This window comes from Trachypithecus francoisi, unplaced genomic scaffold (assembly GCF_009764315.1).
Source record: "Trachypithecus francoisi isolate TF-2019V2 unplaced genomic scaffold, Tfra_2.0 Lachesis_group10, whole genome shotgun sequence".
In the NCBI taxonomy this organism is placed as follows: Eukaryota; Metazoa; Chordata; class Mammalia; order Primates; family Cercopithecidae; genus Trachypithecus; species Trachypithecus francoisi.
In genome coordinates, this window is record NW_022681455.1 from 121,197,935 (window position 1) to 121,217,422 (window position 19,488).

At 40.9% G+C, this 19,488-nt stretch overlaps 1 protein-coding gene and 1 long non-coding RNA gene across 9 annotated transcripts in view; one reads left to right on the top strand and one right to left on the bottom strand.

Annotated features, from left to right (window-relative positions):
• LOC117088097 overlaps positions 1–1,555 on the bottom strand; it is a 338,602-nt gene extending 337,047 nt beyond the window's left edge. Inside the window, exon 1 of one of the 3 annotated variants that reach the window (XR_004438999.1) lies at positions 1,446–1,540. This is a non-coding gene — a long non-coding RNA (uncharacterized LOC117088097). Of the gene's footprint in view, positions 1–1,445 lie in introns of all 3 variants that reach the window. The other 2 variants (XR_004439001.1, XR_004439000.1) reach the window with 2 other exon arrangements.
• Positions 1,281–17,280, top strand: DYNLRB2 (dynein light chain roadblock-type 2). Of its 6 annotated transcripts, none has more exons than XM_033219096.1 (5): positions 1,281–1,450; positions 3,855–3,930; positions 10,026–10,193; positions 14,651–14,758; positions 17,137–17,280. In XM_033219096.1, the coding sequence occupies exons 1-5, from the start codon at positions 1,361–1,363 to the stop codon at positions 17,232–17,234; spliced, it is 540 nt and encodes a 179-aa protein (XP_033074987.1). In that variant the 5' UTR covers positions 1,281–1,360; the 3' UTR covers positions 17,235–17,280. The 6 variants fall into 6 exon arrangements, with proteins under 6 accessions (XP_033074987.1, XP_033074988.1, XP_033074991.1 ...); XM_033219097.1 differs by having other exon boundaries at positions 17,140–17,280; XM_033219098.1 differs by lacking the exon at positions 1,281–1,450 and adding an exon at positions 1,520–1,674 and having other exon boundaries at positions 17,137–17,257.
• Positions 17,281–19,488: the final 2,208 nt, after the last annotated feature.

The following is a 19,488-nucleotide window of genomic DNA, read 5'->3' on the forward strand; positions in this document are numbered from 1 at the left end:
GCTACAGTCAATCAGGTAAGAGCCAGAACTGTACACACATGCACGCATACACACACAAGCACACACATGCACATGCACACACCAGATTCAGACTCCTTCCCCACGGCTCTAGCAGCCCTTTCCAAATCAACTTTGTTGGAGTACCAGGTGTTGAGAATCAAGTGGGACTCTTTGGCTACTAATAGTGAACTGGCTTTCTGAGATATACAAATTTCTTGGAGAGAAAAAAAGGAGAGAATTACAGTAATCAGAATCACCCACACCTCAACAAAAATTAGAGCAGAACTACAGATTCTCAGAGTATTTCTGTAGTTAATATAATAAAATGACAGATTTGGAGTTGAAATGGATCATCGAGTCCAAGCCTGCCAATGAATTCAAAACTGTCCCAGAGCATGCCTAACACGGCCCATTCAGAATCCAGTTGACATTCCTAGTATGATGCATGCCTTGTCTAGTGTGAGACTACTTTCTGGAAATGGATGCACAGAATCGGTATTACAGGAAGTTGTTATGGCATGATCCCTATGAAGATGCATTCCCAACTTACAGCTTGTATTTTGTCATCAATATTTGCCCTCCTCTAACCCCAGCAAGTCATAACACGACTGCAGCCATAAAATCTTCCTGCTGTGCTTCTTCGTACAATAGTGGCTCTTTTCCTCCTAGGCTATAAGGATATTATCAATGTCCCTCAAAAAGTCAAGTGATTTCTGACCATCCCTAACTGATCTTTAATGTGTTTCCTCCAACAGTTCCTTAAATACCCAATGGAATGCTCTTCTACGGCAATGTATAGAACCTCCGGAACTACCACTTGCAATTTTTTAGTAACTCATAACTGTTGATATTTACAATGGCAAAAATACAGATCCTAATGGATACTGACAACTAACAGAAATACTGACAAGTAGCAACTCTTCAAGGGAGTTGAGAACAGGAAGAGGGTGTTATAACTAGGTGAGAATATAAAATGTGAAACTGTGTTTACTGATCTTGGAGTAGACAGATATACATTAATTTTTTTTAAATACATAAGATTGTACTATTTGATGCTCTGATATATTTTTCTTCAATATAAAAACTACTGGGAGGGGAGCGAACATTATCTGCCCTGTACAGGGCAGTACTAATGGAAGGTCATAGGCAGCTAAGACTATCGCCAAACCCCTAGAGCAGCCCAACCCCTGAGTCAGATGGCCCTGTTCCCTGTTTACTTGCTCCAAGGCAAATATCACACGTGGACATTACTGCTTCCGGTACTTTTTGGTGCATTTTGTCCTCCCTGGCACCTGGTGGGTGGTGAATCAGCAGTTCTTGAACGAATGAGTGGCTATTACATTAATTCGTGCCTCAACGAATGAATGAATGGACGAACACAGACCGGGAGCCTGACCCACTTCCCTCTTCCCTACCCGGCCCCACCGCCCCAGGCTTGGGCGAACCTCAGGTGAGCGCCTGCTCGCCGCTTCCGCGAACCTTCGCCTACGGCGGCCGGGAGGCATCAGGAGCACGGTCAGGGCGGAAAAGCCGGTCCGCGAGCACGCAGGCGTGGCCCCGAAGCTTCCGGGGGCCACTTCCTCCTTTGTCTCCTAGCTACGGCTGGTAGCGTTGTTGACATCCCGGGAGTCTGTGCCGCCAGCCTGAGCCCAGAGTTTCGCTGCCTCCGCGATGGTAAATCTAGGGTCTCCGTCTACGCCCCGGCACTCGAAGGACGCCTACCGGCAAGGACCTTCGCTGCCCGGCTCCTGGGGCCTCCCCAGGCACGCACGGTCCAGGGGCCGCGGCGGAGACTGGTGGCTCCAGGATTTTCTTGGAGGGGCGAGAGGGATACCTTGGAAAGGGGGAAGAAGATGTCTAGATGAGTGAAAGCTGTCTTGGGAATTGATTTCGCGGGGGTGGTACATAGGGAGGGGTGATGTTGAGAAAGGAAAGAGAGAGATCGAGAGGATGAAGAATGCTCAGGGGAGTGAGAAATCCGGGGAGCCAGGAAAGTTTCCAAAGACGGGACGGGAGGCCGAGATGGAAAGGAAAAAAATCAGACCCTTACAGAGAAGGAAGAGGTGGGACAGGGAAAGCAAGGGAATGCAAGGGTGAGAAGGGAAGATACTGTAAAAGAAGAAAGGGAAATAAAGAAAAAGGAAGTAAGTGATGGGAGACTCGCCCCCCCCCCCAAAAAAAGAAGGAAAAAAAGTAGAAACTGTGGAAAGCAAAGGTCGTTAAGAGAGGAATGAAACGGGGATTGGAGATGGGGATTAAGAAATTATACTAGGAGCACTGAGAAATCATGAGACGAGAAACAACTGGGTGGAGAAATGGAAAGGCCAGGGGAAGAAAAGAAAGGAGTTTGGGAGATAAGTAACAGGGAGAAAGATAAATGAGGACACAGTGGCTTCACGAAGCTGTGGACATCGTCTTAAAGATTGCCCAAAATGCAGTAAATTATTGATCCCCTGTTCAGCGTTTACGGTTTAGTGCAGTGTTTCTCAAAGTGAGATGCAAACATTCGTTGCTACATAAGATGGCCCAGAAATGCTAAATAAGAATGAATCACATCGTGAGAAAGTTATTCCTCTTCCTTTTTGTTCAACCTTCAGACTACATACAGGAGAAAATTTCTGTTACTATTAGGTCCTTAATACCACTGTCATTTGGAAGTTTCCATTTTTCATCTAAAGAGCAGGCCTCAGGCTCAGAGCTTTCATTGCAGTAGAATTTTATGATACGCTGTCTCTTCATTTTGTTCATTTTGTTTGTTTTACAGTTATTTCTATTTATGAGGAATAACATCAAGTTTCCATCTGTGGTAGTGATATATGGTTTCCTTTTAAAATGCATTTATTTAAACTTTTAGCAGTGAGATAATTTAAAGAACACTTAGATAAATAATATACATGGCATTCATAATGGTAAGAATAATGAATCTAGTATAAAAATGCCTAAAGTTAACATTGGCTATGATGCTGAAATAGAGAAAATAAGTGCTCATGCTCATACCAAGTGCAAAGGAAAACTATCTTGAAGTAACATAATGTTCACCCATGCAATACTGAGGAAAAAAGAATATAGCAAACCCTCATCAAGAGAATTTGCAGAATACTGTTTGAACTCAGAATATCCAGAGATTGCTCAGTCTTGAACAATTTGCAGGTTTGGAAAAGATAGTTCTTGACTTTGACTTTTCTAGAGGGGAAGAAAACATACAATACAGTCTACACATAAGATTCCAAATGAGTTTAAAACACAATAATAGATTCCAGAATAATCATTCATAGTTGAACATTCAGCTTGCACTGAGATGCAAGCTATAGTTATCAAGAAAATCCTAGAATCCTGGAATACTTTGTTTTTTATAGAATATCCTTTAAATTTAATCATCTGAACTGATGAGGTCACAGTAATGAAAATAAGATTTCTCAATAAGGACTGCTTTTAGACATAGGGAGGCCATGATATAGCTCTATAAATATCTAAAGCACTATAATGTAGAAAAGGAATTTTCATTTGAGTATAGCAGGGTCAATGAATGAAAGATAATTTGAGATAAATTGCCATGCAATGTAAAGAATAATGTTCTAGTAAATGGAAATAGATAAATATGGAGTGAACTCCTGTGAGGCAGAAAGCTGTCTTTCTTACTGAGATTTATCAGGATTGTAACCACAAGGTCTTATATAGGTATATTTATGTGGGACTTGACAATTTCAAAGCTGTCTTTTAAAAATCTGAGATTATCACACTCGGCACCTTAGGTTATGGAGATGGGGAGTAGGTATCTTTCCAAACATTATTCTCCTTAGGTTTGGAGTTACCACAGGGCCCTTTTGGTTAATTATCTTCCTGGTCTCTTTCAGGCAGAGGTGGAAGAAACCTTAAAGAGGATCCAGAGCCATAAAGGGGTTATTGGAACTATGGTTGTAAATGCAGAAGGTAAATATATCACAGGCTATCTTCTTGACATGCAGAAGCCAACCAGGAACCTGTTTGCTGTGTTAGTCCATATATATATATATAACACTCTGCTAAGATCTGGGGACATAAATATGAATAAGACATGTCTAAAAATGTCTGTATACTCCTAAGAAGCACTATACATTGTTTACTTTTTAAAGCTTTGGTAATTCTCTTCCAATATTTCAGAAGTGCCAAAAAAAACTATCATATAGAAGATAGGGAGAATATCGTTGTTGGTAGTTTGTTTTTGTTTCAACATTATTAACCATACAGAATTTCAGTCTTTATTTTAAGTGGAATGTGTTCCTTGAACATATTTTATTTAAAAATCTTTGAGAATTAATGATATCATTTATAATGTACTCTTTGTGGATGTAGTATAAGAAGAGCCTATACATTTCCAACTATGAAATCTGTAGACTTACCAAAAACTTGCTCTTGCTGCACAATCCTTGTTAAGAATCCACATCACATTTACTTTGGCACATTACTTTGGCACATTGCTCCATGCTCAGCTACGGTGGCAACGTCTTAAGAGTTCCTGCTGGTTTCATTGCTAATTCAGACACTTGTAAGGACAAGGGGTGCCAGAAATTCCAGAGCATTAGTTAAAATAAGAGTAGCTACTTTACATAATTTGTGGTGCAACCATGGAATTGGTCCATTACCAATTCAGTGCCTTGGAAAAATCCATCAGTAAATATTTATTGAGCAACTACCAACTGAAAGTCTGCTTAAATTGTGAACTACAGCTCCTTACCACTAAGAATGGACAATAACCTATTTTACTGGTGGTTTTGATCATTAAATGAGACAATAATTGTTGAGTGCTTGGCATAATACCCAACACTTAATAGTAATTAAATAGTTACGAGAATGTCGGGTTTTTTAATTCATTTATACAGATAAAGCAATTGATTAATTTTATAACCAGTAACTCAAGGCCGAATGAGTGAGAGAGATAATAGAACATAATAAATTTTCGAGCTTGAATAATCAGGGCAAGAGAGGATTTAAGATCTGCCTTACAGGTAAGTCAAGAACTATGCAGAATATTTCCAGGAACCATTTCAGCCCTAGTACATGGATCTGGTTGCACTGATTTTATTTCCAGGTATTTGCATACACTCTGCCACGGCTCCGAAGATGAGTCGTCCATGTGATTTCATAGAGGTGGTTCATTAGTTTCCTTTGGCTGCAGTAACAAACTACAACATGCCTGGTAACTTAAAACAACAGAGACGTATTCTCTTCCAGTTCTGGAGGTTAGACGTTGAAATCAAGATGTCCGCAGGCTCATGCTTCCTCTGAAGACACTATGGAAGGATCATTCCTTACCTCTTCCTAGCTTCTAATAGTTGTCAATCTTTAGTGTTCCTTGGCCTATAGGCACATCACTCCAATCTCCACCCCCATCATGATGTGGCATTCTCATCTTTGTGTCTCTTGTCTGTTTCATTATAAGAACCCCAGTTATTGGATTAGGGCCTACCCGAATCCAGTGTGACCTCATCTTAACTAATTACATCTGCAAACACCCTGTTTCCAAATAAGGCCACCTTCTGAGGTTTATGTTGGACTGAATTTGGGGATCTGGGGGGTCTAGGGGGACACTCTTCAACCCTGTTACAGGTACATTCACCTGTGACACCCAGAACCAGTCATCTAGTGTTATTCTTTGGAAGATCTTGGTCTAAAGTAGGTAATCCTGGTGATATGCGTCAAACATCTGAAAAATATTCACCCCCTTTGATCTACAATTTTACTCCTAGCAATTTATCCTAAAGAGTGATGACAAAAATATTTAGGTATGAGGATACTCACTGAGGCATCATATGTAATAGCAATAAATACATAAATAGAACAAGTAAGTAAATAAATGTATCCTAACAGTAGAGGAATTTTTAAAGTAACTATATAATATTTACTTGATGAACATTACTCTATTTAAAAGGTTGAAGACTATTTAGGGTCTGGGGAAACTACTCACAGTATTAGATGAAAAAAGCAGAGAACAAAGCGGTCACCAGCGCATTCTAATCCTATCTATGGTCAGGTGCACACATACACTTCAAATAAATAGAGAAGGAAGAGTAGGGATATGTTACAGTGATCACCCTGAGTAGTGAGACGAAAAGTGATTTTCACTTTATTTTCCTGAGGTTCCTCAATTAACACTTCTCTTTTTTTTTTTTTTTTTTTTTTTTTTGAGACGGAGTCTCGCTCTGTCGCCCAGGCTGGAGTACAGTGGCCGGATCTCAGCTCACTGCAAGCTCCGCCTCCCGGGTTCACGCCATTCTCCTGCCTCAGCCTCCCGAGTAGCTGGGACTACAGGCGCCCGCCACCTCGCCCGGCTAGTTTTTTTTTTGTATTTTTTAGTAGAGACGGGGTTTCACCGTGTTAGCCAGGATGGTCTCGATCTCCTGACCTCGTGATCCGCCCGTCTCGGCCTCCCAAAGTGCTGGGATTACAGGCTTGAGCCACTGCGCCCGGCCGACACTTCTCTTATCCGAAGGCAACAAAATATTATTTTCAATACCCATTAACTTCTAATTAACCTCTACTAGGGTAAGTTTATATTAGAATTCAGGACACTTTTCAAGGTTTCTGGGTACTTAAGAGTTTTTACCTGAAAGCCAAATTAACCTGTTTTCCCTAAAATATAAATAAGGGGCTTATTTTTATGGTTGGATTATTAATAACCAGAGTATATGACAAGGATATTTATTAATTATGGTGTAAACTATGTGACCAGAATGTGATAAAAGACTCAGTTTCAACAACCTACTCAATTTTAGATGAAAGTGTCATTTATTACAGTGCAGCTTTGTAGCTTTTCAGCTTTGGGAAGTCCCATGAAATTTAATACCAAAATATTTAGCTAAGATAATGTTTTATGTATTACTATTTTCTACTAGCAGTTGTGGTCTACTAATTCTAGGCAAATCATTTTAGCATTTTCAGATTATATTTGTGGTTAGGTCAGACTTCTACCATGCTTATTCATTTAGATATCATCATATGCCATGTTAAATATAGTCCTTCAGTTTCACTGTTACTGAAACATAGACTTCCTATTGAAGACAGTAAAGTAGTCTTCCCAGTTTAGCCCAATGCTACATATTTTAATTAGAGCAGATTTTTGTTAGCATTGGTTTCTCATTTATAAAACCATTCGTTGTTTATAATATTGCAACGCTGATCATTGAATTAGATACTGGCAAATATGTATATTTGTCCCCCAGGCAGTCAGATCTGTCATATTTTTTTATGTACATAAGTCTGATTTCTACAGGCTCTTAATTTTAAATATTCCTGACATTTCTAACAATCTATCATTTGAGTTTCATTAGATTGTAACAGCCATCCAGCCAATTCCTTTTATTTTGAAATATAATCTATCAACCAAAGCACAAATGTGCAGTTGAAGATGACAAATTGAAATAACGGGTGCTGGTTTACTAGGATCATAGAGAGTAGTAAAGTAGTGCCATCAAATTTTAGAATACATATGCTCTTTGTTCTAAGAGCTTCATTTTAGGAATTTATCCTACACATATATACAAATGTGAAATGAGATGACCAAGGACATATTAAGTAGCCTTCTTTACAAAAGTCAAAGATTGAGAACAGCCTAAATGCTCATCAGTAGGACATATTAAGTATATTACAAAACATCTATTCAACAAGACTGTTATTCAGTCATTAATATAAGTGACTTACATGTACAGAATCAGAATTTCCAAAGAGTATTAAATTTAAAAATCAAGGTATGAAATAGAGAATGGTATCATTAAAATGAAGATTACAAACTCAAACACATACATTCTTGAATAGACCTAGAATGTCTCTAGAAGGCGCCTAAGAAACCAGTAGTTGTTTCTCAGAAGGGAAGTGGGTAAATTTTGTACCATGTGCTAAAATTACTTCTCAATAAATTATTTTTTAATTACCTCACATGGTGCCAAGCAAGAGTTCAATAAATAGTTGTTGATTGATTTTTTCCAAGTGTGTATGGCAGATATGAAAAACTCCATGTGTTTCCACTGTGCACACTTATTATTCAAAAAGGCTAGCTGTTTTATTTATTGACTTGGATCATGAACAGACTAACTAAATAGACCTGAGCATCTGATTCATAATCCTGTCACCTACATTTTAAATAACTTATTCTGGTTGTATTTCTTGTTTTGCTACTGAGCGTTGCACCCTTAGTAGGTAGTCACTACTTAGGATGCAAAATAAAACTGCTCGTCAAAAAGTACCCATCAAAGGTTGAGTGTTGCTACATTTCCATTTCGTGCTTGTTAAAGATCCATGCTTTGTGACCTTCAGGTATGCAAGACAGCTGACTGCCTTCCAGGGAAAAAGTGGCCAACAAATCATAATAAAAGATTAGCAAGGTTTTTATGATGCTTTATTTATTGAATAGGTTTTCCTGTAAATATTATCCTCATACTGTTTAGCAAAACATTCTGGACACAGCAGTTATCTTAAAAGAAAGAGAAATCAGTCTTTTCAAAGTCAAAATTGATGGTCTTGAAGATTTTTATGAAAACCTGGTAAAATCCTAAGTTTGTAACACTATTCCACTCTTGAAAGTGCTCTTCTTGTTTAATAGTCTCTGGAGCTACATTCTCTGAAGGAAACCAGGAGCCACGTTAGGCTCATTTCTTGAGTGCCCTTAATACAGATACCTAAGGAATTTGATAGCAATCCCAAATTCACCTTCATATCTCCTCCTAAAATAAAAGCACATTGCAAATCAAATCCCTGGAATTCTCTGGCTATCTAGTTCTTCTCAAAATAATATGAAGGCTATCTCTGATTAGATACGATATATGTAAAATACCTACCACAGTACCTGGTACATACTAGGCATTAATGCTGGGTGTTCCGAGTTGAGTTAGATTGATTTCAACTGAATTGAATTACACTTGCATATTCTTCTGGCTAGAATTTTCCAGTTAATAGTTTCTGTTTTAAACTTGTGTAACAGAACAATAGAGCATGCTGGGCATGGTGGCTCACGCCTGTAATCCCAGCACTTTGGGAGACATGAGGCGGGTGAATCACCTGAGGTCAGGGTTTCAGCCTAGCCAACATGGTGAAACCCTGTCTCTACTAAAAATACAGCAATTAGCCAGGGGTGGTGGTGGGTGCCTGCAGTCTCAGCTACTCCAGCTACTCGGAAAGCTGACGGAGAAGAAGTGCTGGAACCCAGGAGGCAGAGGTTGCAATGAGCAGAGATCCTGCCATTGGACTCCAGCCTGGGCCTACGACAGCGAGACTGAGACTCCGTCTCAAAACAAACAAACAAACAATGGAGCACACAAGTAGCCAAATTTAATAGTGTTTAAACCAAAAATGAGTGCAAACCAGGGAATGCATAGCAAAACTACAATATCCTTATTACCATATTTTCTAACATAAAATTTAAGGTTTGCAAAATACGGTGTGAGGAGTCCCTTTTGATGTATCCTTTAGCATGTGTGGTGATATCCCTTTATGTTTCTGGCCTCAGGGAAGAAGACTAACACCATGTCACAGATCAAGCACTTCAAAGCAGACTCACTGTAGACAAGATGTTCGGGGGAGTGCATTTCATCTAAAAATATGTTAACTTAGTACTCAAGTAGTCAGTTAACAGCTTCTGAAAGATTTATACACAAAAACGTTCATCATCACCCCATTAGCTATAAAAAATATAAGGTACAAAATGACCAAACAATAGGAGATGGATTGTATTTTATGTCCATAAAATAGTAAAGTATGCAGTTATTAAAAATAATATTGATGACACTGTCAACAAGGACAACTCGTATTTTATAATTTTCTTGAAGAAAAAAGCAACAGTCAAATTTGTAAATATAGTGTCACACAACTATACTTAAAAATCTACATAGAGACAAAAAGTTTGGAGGGAAATAAACTAAAATTGTTACCAGAGAGGGATAAGCCATAACTTTTTCCTCCTCTTTACAATTATCAGTGTTTTCCAGTACTTCCACAATGTACATATTACTTTTCTAGTCCGAAAAAGTATTAACCAAAATTAAATTTCATAATAGGTATACCCATCCGAACAACCTTGGACAACTCAACAACTGTTCAATACGCAGGCCTTCTTCATCACCTGACAATGAAAGCCAAAAGTACAGTTCGTGACATTGATCCTCAGAACGACCTGACTTTTCTTAGGATCAGATCAAAGAAACATGAAATCATGGTAGCTCCAGGTAATTTGGCATTTCATTTCCTGGTTAAATCATCTTTCTGCTTTGCTAGATGAAAAGCCTTGTTTCTATGAATGGGAAGTATATATTTTAGTATGCAATATAAAACAACATTCTTCTATTACAAAATGATGTTTGAATGTAAAAATCCCAACCTAAAAATTCTATGAAATTAGCAATTAATATGACCCATGACTTTAGAACAGGTTGAATTTTGCCCGTTTGCGTTTATTATTAGTAATGAAAAAATTTCGAAAATGTAGGTCTCATTTGCAGCAAACTTAGCATACAGACTCTGCAGAATGGGAGAAATGTTCCCTGTCCTGCAGATAAAGTAGGCAGTGAACCCAAGGCCTGTAGGTTCTTAAACCCTCCCTGTGGGGAAAGTACATCTCCCAGGTCTACCAGAAGGGTAGCCACAGAAACATTCCTTTCCCTGAAGGAATTAGGTTCACAATGTTACAAAATGACTGTACCATGGGACCTATGCCACTAAACTAATCTAGAACAAACCTCTATAGCAAATCCATCACATCAGAATTGCCTATAAACTAAATGAAGTTTTTTTCTACACCAGTGTCCTCACCCTAGCTACACATTAAATCACTTGGAGGACTTTTTAAAAATCTTTCCATCCCTGCAACTCCACCCCAAACCAATGAAATCAGAATCTCTGAGGCCCTAGGAAATGGGTATTTTCTAAAGGCTCAACAGGTAATTCTGATGTGCAGCCAGGGTGGGAAACCATCTGTCTACACAAGGTCCATGTGATGTTTTGAAGAGAAAAGCAGTCTAGTTGAAATATTCCTTGATTAAATTTAAATTAAGGGTGAATTGATTTTGTCCATCTCTCCGTAGATAAGGAATATCTTCTGATCGTCATTCAGAATCCATGTGAATAGACCTGTGATGGCCAAGGCTGCCTAAGCGACACTGGGTTAGAAACACTTGGCTCTCTCATGATTATTAAAATTCTATTTCAATCTAACTGACCCTTCAAACATTCTTTTCTATTTCTACATCTAAACTGTTCTGCATGTCTCATTTAGTCCCTTTTGATTATATTGTGAAGTTGTACTTTAGTGATACAATAAATGAATTCTGGTATATACGTCTCTATTGTCTTATAATACACAAAACCAAGGATTCTAATAAGACAGCGCTCCTTGTGACAATTCTTTTAGTCTAGAAGTAGCTGTCACCAAGTACAGAAGTAGAATTTCACCCATTTCTGTGGTAGACCAAGGAGATTCAGTAGAGCACTGTGGGAGCTATACGGAGAATAGAAAGTCCCAATACTCAAAGAGTGTTCAACGGTTTCCCAGGTTAAATGAGGACAGCAGGGAGTCAGAAGCATGGTTCCCACTGGGGCCAGTGCCAACTTAAGCAGCTCCTCCATCCCTCGTACTTGTGCTTCTAGCACACCAGTCTGAGGGGGCCAGGAAAGAGTCTTAGGCAAGGTTTCATACATATAAGGCTGAGTACGTAACTCCAGAGGGTTTGATTTTTACTGGATGTTGCAAACATTCAGAAAATCATGAAAATAATATAACAAATCTAACAGATTTCTTTTTTTTTTTTTTTTTTGAGACGGAGTCTAGCTCTGTCGCCCAGGCTGGAGTGCAGTGGCGTGATCTCGGCTCACTGCAAGCTCCACCTCCTGGGTTTACGCCATTCTCCTGCCTCAGCCTCCCGAGTAGCTGGGACTACAGGCGCCCGCCATCTCGCCCGGCTAGTTTTTTTTTGTATTTTTTAGTAGAGACGGGGTTTCACCGTGTAGACCAGGATGGTCTCGATCTCCTGACCTCGTGATCCACCCGTCTCAGCCTCCCAAAGTGCTGGGATTACAGGCTTGAGCCACCGCGCCCGGCCAACAAATCTAACAGATTTCTATGCACCCCAAACCCACAAAGAAGAGATGTTAACATTTTGCCACATTTGCTTTATATCCTCTTTTTTTCCAACTAAACTTTGCATTTTGAGATAACTGAAGTTTCATGTGAAATTTTTAGAAATAATATAGTGATTCTGTGTGCCCTTTATACAATTTCCCCCTGTAGCAACATCCTCCAAAACCCTAGGACAGTATCACAACCAGGAAATTGATAGTGACTCATCAAGATACAGAATATTTCCATCCCTGGCAGGATTCCTCGGATGCCCTTTGGTAGCACCTCCCTCCAACCCTTGACCCCTGACAGCCACTCAGCTGTCCTCCATTGATATAATTTTTTAATATCAAAAATATTATGTAGGCCAGGCACGGTGGCTCCCACCTGTAATCTCAGCATTTTGGGAGGCCGAGGCAAGCAGATCACCTGAGGTCAGGAGTTTGAGACCAGCCTGGCCAACATGGTGAAACCTCATCTCAACTAAAAGTACAAAAACTAGCCAGGCATGGTGGCACGTGCCTGTAATCCCAGCTACTCGGGAGGCTGAGGCAGGAGAATCATTTGAACCTGGGAGGTGGAGGTTGCAGTGAGCCAAGATGGTACCACTTCACTCCAGCCTGAGCTACAACAGAGTTAGACTCTGTCTAAAGAAAAAAAAAAAAAAAAAGTAAACGGAATAAATACAGTATGTAACCTTTAGGGACTGACTTTTTCCCTGTGCATCATTCTCTTGAGATTCATCCAAAAAATAAGAAATTAAACATTACGGATACAGCTGAAGCCTGCTCCTCCTCCTTGCGCCTCTGTCCTCCTTTCCCAGAAGATTCTTGTCAGGAGGCACAGGTTACCCAATGCAAGGGTCCACAGGTACTTTCACCTAAGTTCCTGCCACAGCTCCACATGAAGCCAAGTGTGAGAATGATGCCTGGTAAGTTTATTAGTGCAGCCACACCACTGGTCCTAATTTGCACCCTGTGAGACTATCATAGCCAACCCAGACAGACAGTGGTATCAGCAGAAAGGAAGAGCCACACCAATTCCCTAAGGTTAAAGGGATTTACTCTCCCAAGTGGTGATGGGAGAGGAGACAGGTCATGGATGAAACTCACCCAAGGCTGAGGGAGACAAGGGAGACTGAAGCCAAACAGCCAAATCTTTGCATGCAACAGATGTCTGAGCCCCACTGTATAACTCAGTACTCCTGGGAGCAAGGCCTGCACATGTCAGTTTTGCAAATGTTCTCCAGGTAGTTGCAATGCAGCTGCAGGCTGAGACATGCTCAGTCGTGGTCAGGAATGAAGGTTTTAGAGTCATTGGCCCTAGATTCTTCAAATTCTGGCTCTGCTGCTTGTCAACATTAGGAGCCTCATCGCCTTATTTATAAAACAGGGTGATAAGAAAACCTAACCAAGGCTTGTTTATGAGGATCAGGTGAGCTGATACAGATAAAATGCCTGCCACACAGTGAATATTCAACAAATACTTGCTTTTGCCGACATTGTTGCCACCACTCAAAAATGGCTCTTACTTGGGTAGTGAGGAGGAGTAGTCTAATACACATATAAACGAGTTTTAGGGACAACTCTGCACATCATCAAGCCACACAATTATAAGGAGGTTGCTGACTCTGTCTACAGAGAGAACAGAGCAAATAAGGAAATGAGCCCAAAGTATAACAGGAGTGTGTCCGCCTTAACCTGTAGGATGAATAAACCCAGAAGGATTGTAGGATAGGGAAGCTACGCTATGGCACATAGCTGCCTTTGGGGCCACGTTCCCACACTCTTTATTTTAAAAGACTTCAGACTTATGGAAGATTAGAAAGAATAGCACAAGGAACAGCATACAAGCTTCAGCTACATTCAACAACTGTTAATATTTTATGATATTTGCTTCATCTCTAAGTACATATTACATATATAGATATATATGCACACACACATAGCATATAAAAGCTGCATATACTATAATCGCAGGTATTTCTCCAAAATTAAAGAATCCTCTTAATAACCACCACACCAGTTTCATACTTAAGAAATTTAATATTAATGCAGTAACATCACATAACATGCAATCATATTCAAAACGACACAGTGGTCCCAATAACGTTCTTTATAGCTTTTTTTTTTTTTTGAGATGGAGTCTTGCTCTGTCCCCCAGGCTGGAGTGCAGTGGCCGGATCTCAGCTCACTGCAAGCTCCGCCTCCCGGGTTCACACCATTCTCCTGCCTCAGCCTCCCAAGTAGCTGGGACTACAGGCACCCGCCACCACACCGGCTAGTTTTTTGTATTTTTTTAGTAGAGACGGGGTTTCACCGTGTTAGCCAGGATGGTCTCGATCTCCTGACCTCATGATCCGCCTGTCTCGGCCTCCCAAAGTACTGGGATTACAGGCTTGAGCCACCGCGCCCGGCCTCTTTATAGCTTTTTTAAAAAATCTAAGGGCCTATCAAGGATCACACGCTGCATTTGGTTGTCATGTCTCTTTCATTTTTTAGCTGTTCTTAGAAACTTATTCTCCACTTCACGACCTCTAGGTGGTATCCAGTTTGTATTTGCTCTCCCTAGAGACCCCGGTGCTACCTGCCCCCCCATTCCCCACAAGCCCCTCTGACTGGGCCCAGACACAGTCTGTAATGACAGGAAGTGAAGCTGCAAAGCAGGTCTTCAACACAGGTGAGTGACTGCCTTCATCTCAACCTCTTCTTTCAGCCTAGTGAAGCCTGAGTAACATGGAACTCACTCAGCCCTGGACAGCTTCAGCATCTGCTAACAGTTTGCAACATAAACAAGGTCTTGCTAGAATCTAAATGACAAGAAAATACACTAGTGAAGGGAAATCCACTCTTTTTAGAGTCTCAAATTTTCACACCTGGAAAGAACCATAGAGATCATCTATCTGACCCTTTGGTTTTACAGGGGAGGATTTCACCTGAGCCTGGTGTCAGGTGTCTTTAAGACATCAGGTATGTGAACTTGTATTGGTCTGGCTGTGCCTATCGAACTGGCACTTAAGACACTATCAGGGGCTCATGCCCCTGTGAGATCCCTCCATACCATCCCCAAAAATTGTTTTTAGGAGGCACAGAGTAGCTCATTTTAAAGTGTACCAGAGATAACATTTGATTCTAATACCCAAATCTGTCTTCTTCCCATAGTTTCCTGCCCACCCAGAGCTTGTCATCAGATGCATGGCTGAGTGGTAAAGCCACTTCCTTCCTCCTGACACGGCCAGAAACTTCAAGCCCTATTTGCAACATAGCCGTGTGAAATCTCTGGCAGGTACAGATGGCACGGCTGCAAGTGCCAGAACTCTATGTGGGCTCTTAAGGGGAGGAAGACACTTCCATCCCACTGGGCAGGAAACTCACAGTAGTTGCATTACAGTCCTGCCTGTACCTTTGCATCCAGAGGAAACTGTGAGGCTTTGTTGGGGCAGAAACTGTGGCAGCAAAAGGAAGAATTTGCCAGAGCCAGTTACAATAAAAGAGGATGTGATCTCAGGAAGTTTGCACCACACCTCTCTCTATTCTGGCACCTACAACTTGATATTCATCTTGGATTCATAACAGCATAGTTAATGACCTATAGCTACAAGATGGCTGGACCTATAGACTGAAGATTCACACCCATCCAAAACCATCAGCAAAGCTTTCAGTTCCTAGGGGAAATGCAAACCTGGGCTCATACAGTGCTCCCTCTTAGTCTAACTTGCTATAAATTTCACCTGAACAATAGAAGAGCTATTTGCAGTCTCTGGAGGAACATATTCCAACCACAAATATTAATGATAATGAACCTGGAAAGACCAGCTTAATAAAATAGCTGAAAATGAATTTACACATCATTAGCATTATGAGCTCCCAAATCTTCATCTCTGAACAGCTGGACTATCCGAGTAGGGGATGGACGGGAACCCGCCTAGATCTCCAGAGCAGTGCCTCCAGCAGACCCTCTCACTGGGTATGTTCTGGCTTTTAAAATACGTTACCTATTCTCTTCTAAAGCCAGAATTACTACAGACTAAGGGTGGACATTTTGTCTCCCCTCTTGGTCTTTGAAAAATTAGAATTATCTCCAATTTGTGTTTGATATGGGGCAGAATATTTCCACTCTTTTGATGTTGGAAAACAATGTAATGTCCTTGAAATGGAAACGATCACACGTGTAGGTGAATTGCGTATAGAAATTCATTCAACCAATATTTTGTCTTATATTCTCTGTTGAAGAAAAAGACAAGAAAGGCCGGGCGCAGTGTCTCACGCCTGTAATCCCAGCACTTTGGGAGGCTGAGGCAGAAGGATCACCTGAGGTCAGGAGTTACCAGCCCTGCCAACGTGGTGAAACCCCATCTCTACTAAAAATACAAAAATTAGCTGGGTGTGGTGGCGGGCACCTATAATCCCAGCTCCTCGGGAGGCTGAGGCAGGAGAATCGCTTGAACCCAGGAGGCAGAGGTTGCAGTGAACCACTGCACTCCAGCCTGGGCAACAAGAGCGAAACTCTGTCTCAAAACAAAACCAACAAACAAAAAGACAGGAAAACATGGATCGTAGGTGGGGGCCTAACAGCTTTCAGAGAGGTATGACATCTTCAATGCGGGACTTACAAAGATAAGTTGGTCTCTCCAATCCTGAGAATCATGGGGATAGATGACTCCTGTAATACAAAACCATCTCTAATCATGGAAACTCAGGCATTGCCTGAACAGTTTGGACTACATAAGTTCACAAATCTTTTCTGGTACATTTCTTACGCAAGATTTGACATAGAGGGTTAGCCATGCACCAGCCATTCCTTGAACCCATAGCAGATAACACTGAATCTTCTTACTTCCTCCCGGCTTCTTACCCCAGGGAACCTCCATTCTGTATTTCCCTTCAGCACATATGGTTTCGGGGCTCCCTCTGTAGATGTCACCAGCCTGGAACACTCCCACCACATACAGAATTGATTTTAAAATCCTCTCTCTTTGGTCAACTTTACAACTTGAGAAACAATACGATATAGTTGAGAGAACATGAGATCTGGGGTCTGACTCTATGACTTATTAGCAGGGTCAACAACTTTGAACCTGAGTTTTCCTGTCTACAAATGTGAAGAATGTCCACCCACAGCGGCCTTGAATTCTGAACTATACAGATCAGCATAGATGCCAATTACTGTTATTAATAATAGCAATGGCAGCAAAATAAAAGTTTACCACAATACAAGCCATTTAATGCATCTCACTGTGGCCTCCTCTCATCTTTAATTGTAAATATTAATAGGTTTATAGAGTGGTGATCCTGTGGCGAACAATTTTGTGTAAATCCCTTTCCTTGTCATTTGGTTAGCATTTCCACATTCCCAACTAGAATTCATATTGATGTTTAATATCCAAATGCAATTTCATCTGGTTGGTCCGTGGTAAAGATGTGGTCTAGGTGAGGCCAATGAGAGATGTTTCCTTAGTATTTAGATATGGAAGACAGTCAGAGGAAAATTTCCATGTGGCTCGAACTATGCATGAAAACACAGGTGTTGGGGGTAGCCATGTGTTTCACATGGAAGCAGCAGAGAAAGCCAGTTCTAAGAAGAAAAGAATGCTGCAGTTGTGCATCATGACATGGAATGAGAGGTACAGTGTTCATTCCAGGGGCTCCCTGCAGTTTTCTGGGTCCTCAGCTGCATTTTGGCACTTGGATTCTCTGTGGCAGCCCTGAGGTCTTACAATAAGTTCTCTGTTTTGTATACACCACCAGAGTAGGTTTCTGTTGCCTGAAACCAAAAAGATTTTAACCAACAATTTTGGGCTATATTTGGGTCGCCCCTGGCTGTTTTAATCAGACACAGTGGAGGAAGTGGAGCCAGCTCAGGAAGTGAGCACTAATCAGAGGCCCTGAGCAATGGGGTCATGGTCACTCCCTCCCTAGCTTCCAATATGGCCAGTTAGGAAGACAGGGTACTGATGGGCCTGTCAGGAGGTGGAGTTCTGGGGGACAGAGAGACACTGAGGTGTCACTCTCACTGGGAAGCAGGGACTTTAGTTTATTTCCACCTGGTGACTGGCCTCTGCCTCTGTCATTGGCTAGAAAAAGAATGGGCCACCTGGACTCTAGGCTGATGCATTTCTGAAGCAGCACTGCAGGTGTCCGAGAGCGTCTGGAGTGGTGGAGCTACACATGCTAGAAAAAAGGGATAAAGTACAGTACGGAATAACCTGACTTCCTACTCACCCTTGTTTCCAGAAGGCAGTGAGGTACAGAAGAAAGGACACTGCTTTGTAGCCAGACAGGTCTGTCTTTGGCTCACAGCCTGGCCATCAATAATAAAAATAGCAAGAAGAACATAGGCAGCAACAGCTAACATTTGTTGATCATTTACTATGTGACAGGCACATTAAATCCTCACAACATTCTCATTTTACAGATAAGAACACTAAGGCATAGAGAAGTTTCACAGATTGCCCAAGGTCAATCAAGTTCTTAAATGTCAAAAGAGGCACCCAAACCCCAATACTTGATTCCAGCACACACTGGTAGCCAGTCCCTTGCATCGTGTATTCACCAGATATTTGGCAAGGAAATTAACATCTCTGATCTCAAAATCCTTACCTGTAAAATGCTGGCAGTAAATCTTGCATTGCAGATTGTTAGGAGACTAAAAAAAATCGTAGAAAGCATCTGACATTTTGTACATGTTCAACAATTATTGCTATTATCATCATCACCATCATCAATACTATCTGGAGAACCAATAAGTGCTGAGAGATGACCATCATGGCAGTTATGTTATCACTATAAATACAATCAGTATCATAATTTTGACAATTAACAATATCTGATGAGGTTCACCTGATAGATAAGTTACTACTAACATTTTCATCAAAGCCCCTTAGATCTCCAGCAATCAACCATCCATCTGGATCAACAGGATTTCACATCACCATTCCGTTCATGGAACATCCTCATATCTAGAATTGCCAAAAGGATTAACTTTCCCATAAAGACTACATCTACTGTTTTGTGTGTTCACCAAGCCTACACTTTATCCCATTATGTCTACACATAAAACCAGTTTGTTATATGCTTTGTCCTCCTCCCACTGTCTATACTTATAACCAGTTTGAACCATTCCTTCTTCCCCTGTCCCCATACTGCCTACACATATAGCCAGCTTTTCTATTTTGTCTAGATTGGTTGGCCAATTCAATCCATCAGACTGATTTTCTGGTCTGCATTGACTAACTACATTGACTCAACAATCAAGAGAAGTTGAATTGGTCATGCTTTTGACAGACCATTAAGCTTCGGCATTGCCTTATTCTTACCCCAGTACCTGGCAGAAAAATCTAGCACATGGTGGGTGCCCAGTGTCTGAGGGTTAAACGATCGGTGTTTATCCACATCCTATTTTCCTACCTT

What these genes read in the sequence shown, in the direction of transcription:
- DYNLRB2 (XM_033219096.1), top strand. Translation starts at nt 1,361, where the DNA reads ATGAATGAATGGACGAACACAGACCGGGAGCCTGACCCACTTCCCTCT. An exon ending in TATGGTTGTAAATGCAGAAG is followed by an intron (nt 3,931 to 10,025) that starts GTAAATATATCA and finishes ATTTCATAATAG; the next exon opens with GTATACCCATCCGAACAACC. An exon ending in TGAAATCATGGTAGCTCCAG is followed by an intron (nt 10,194 to 14,650) that starts GTAATTTGGCAT and finishes TGCTCTCCCTAG; the next exon opens with AGACCCCGGTGCTACCTGCC.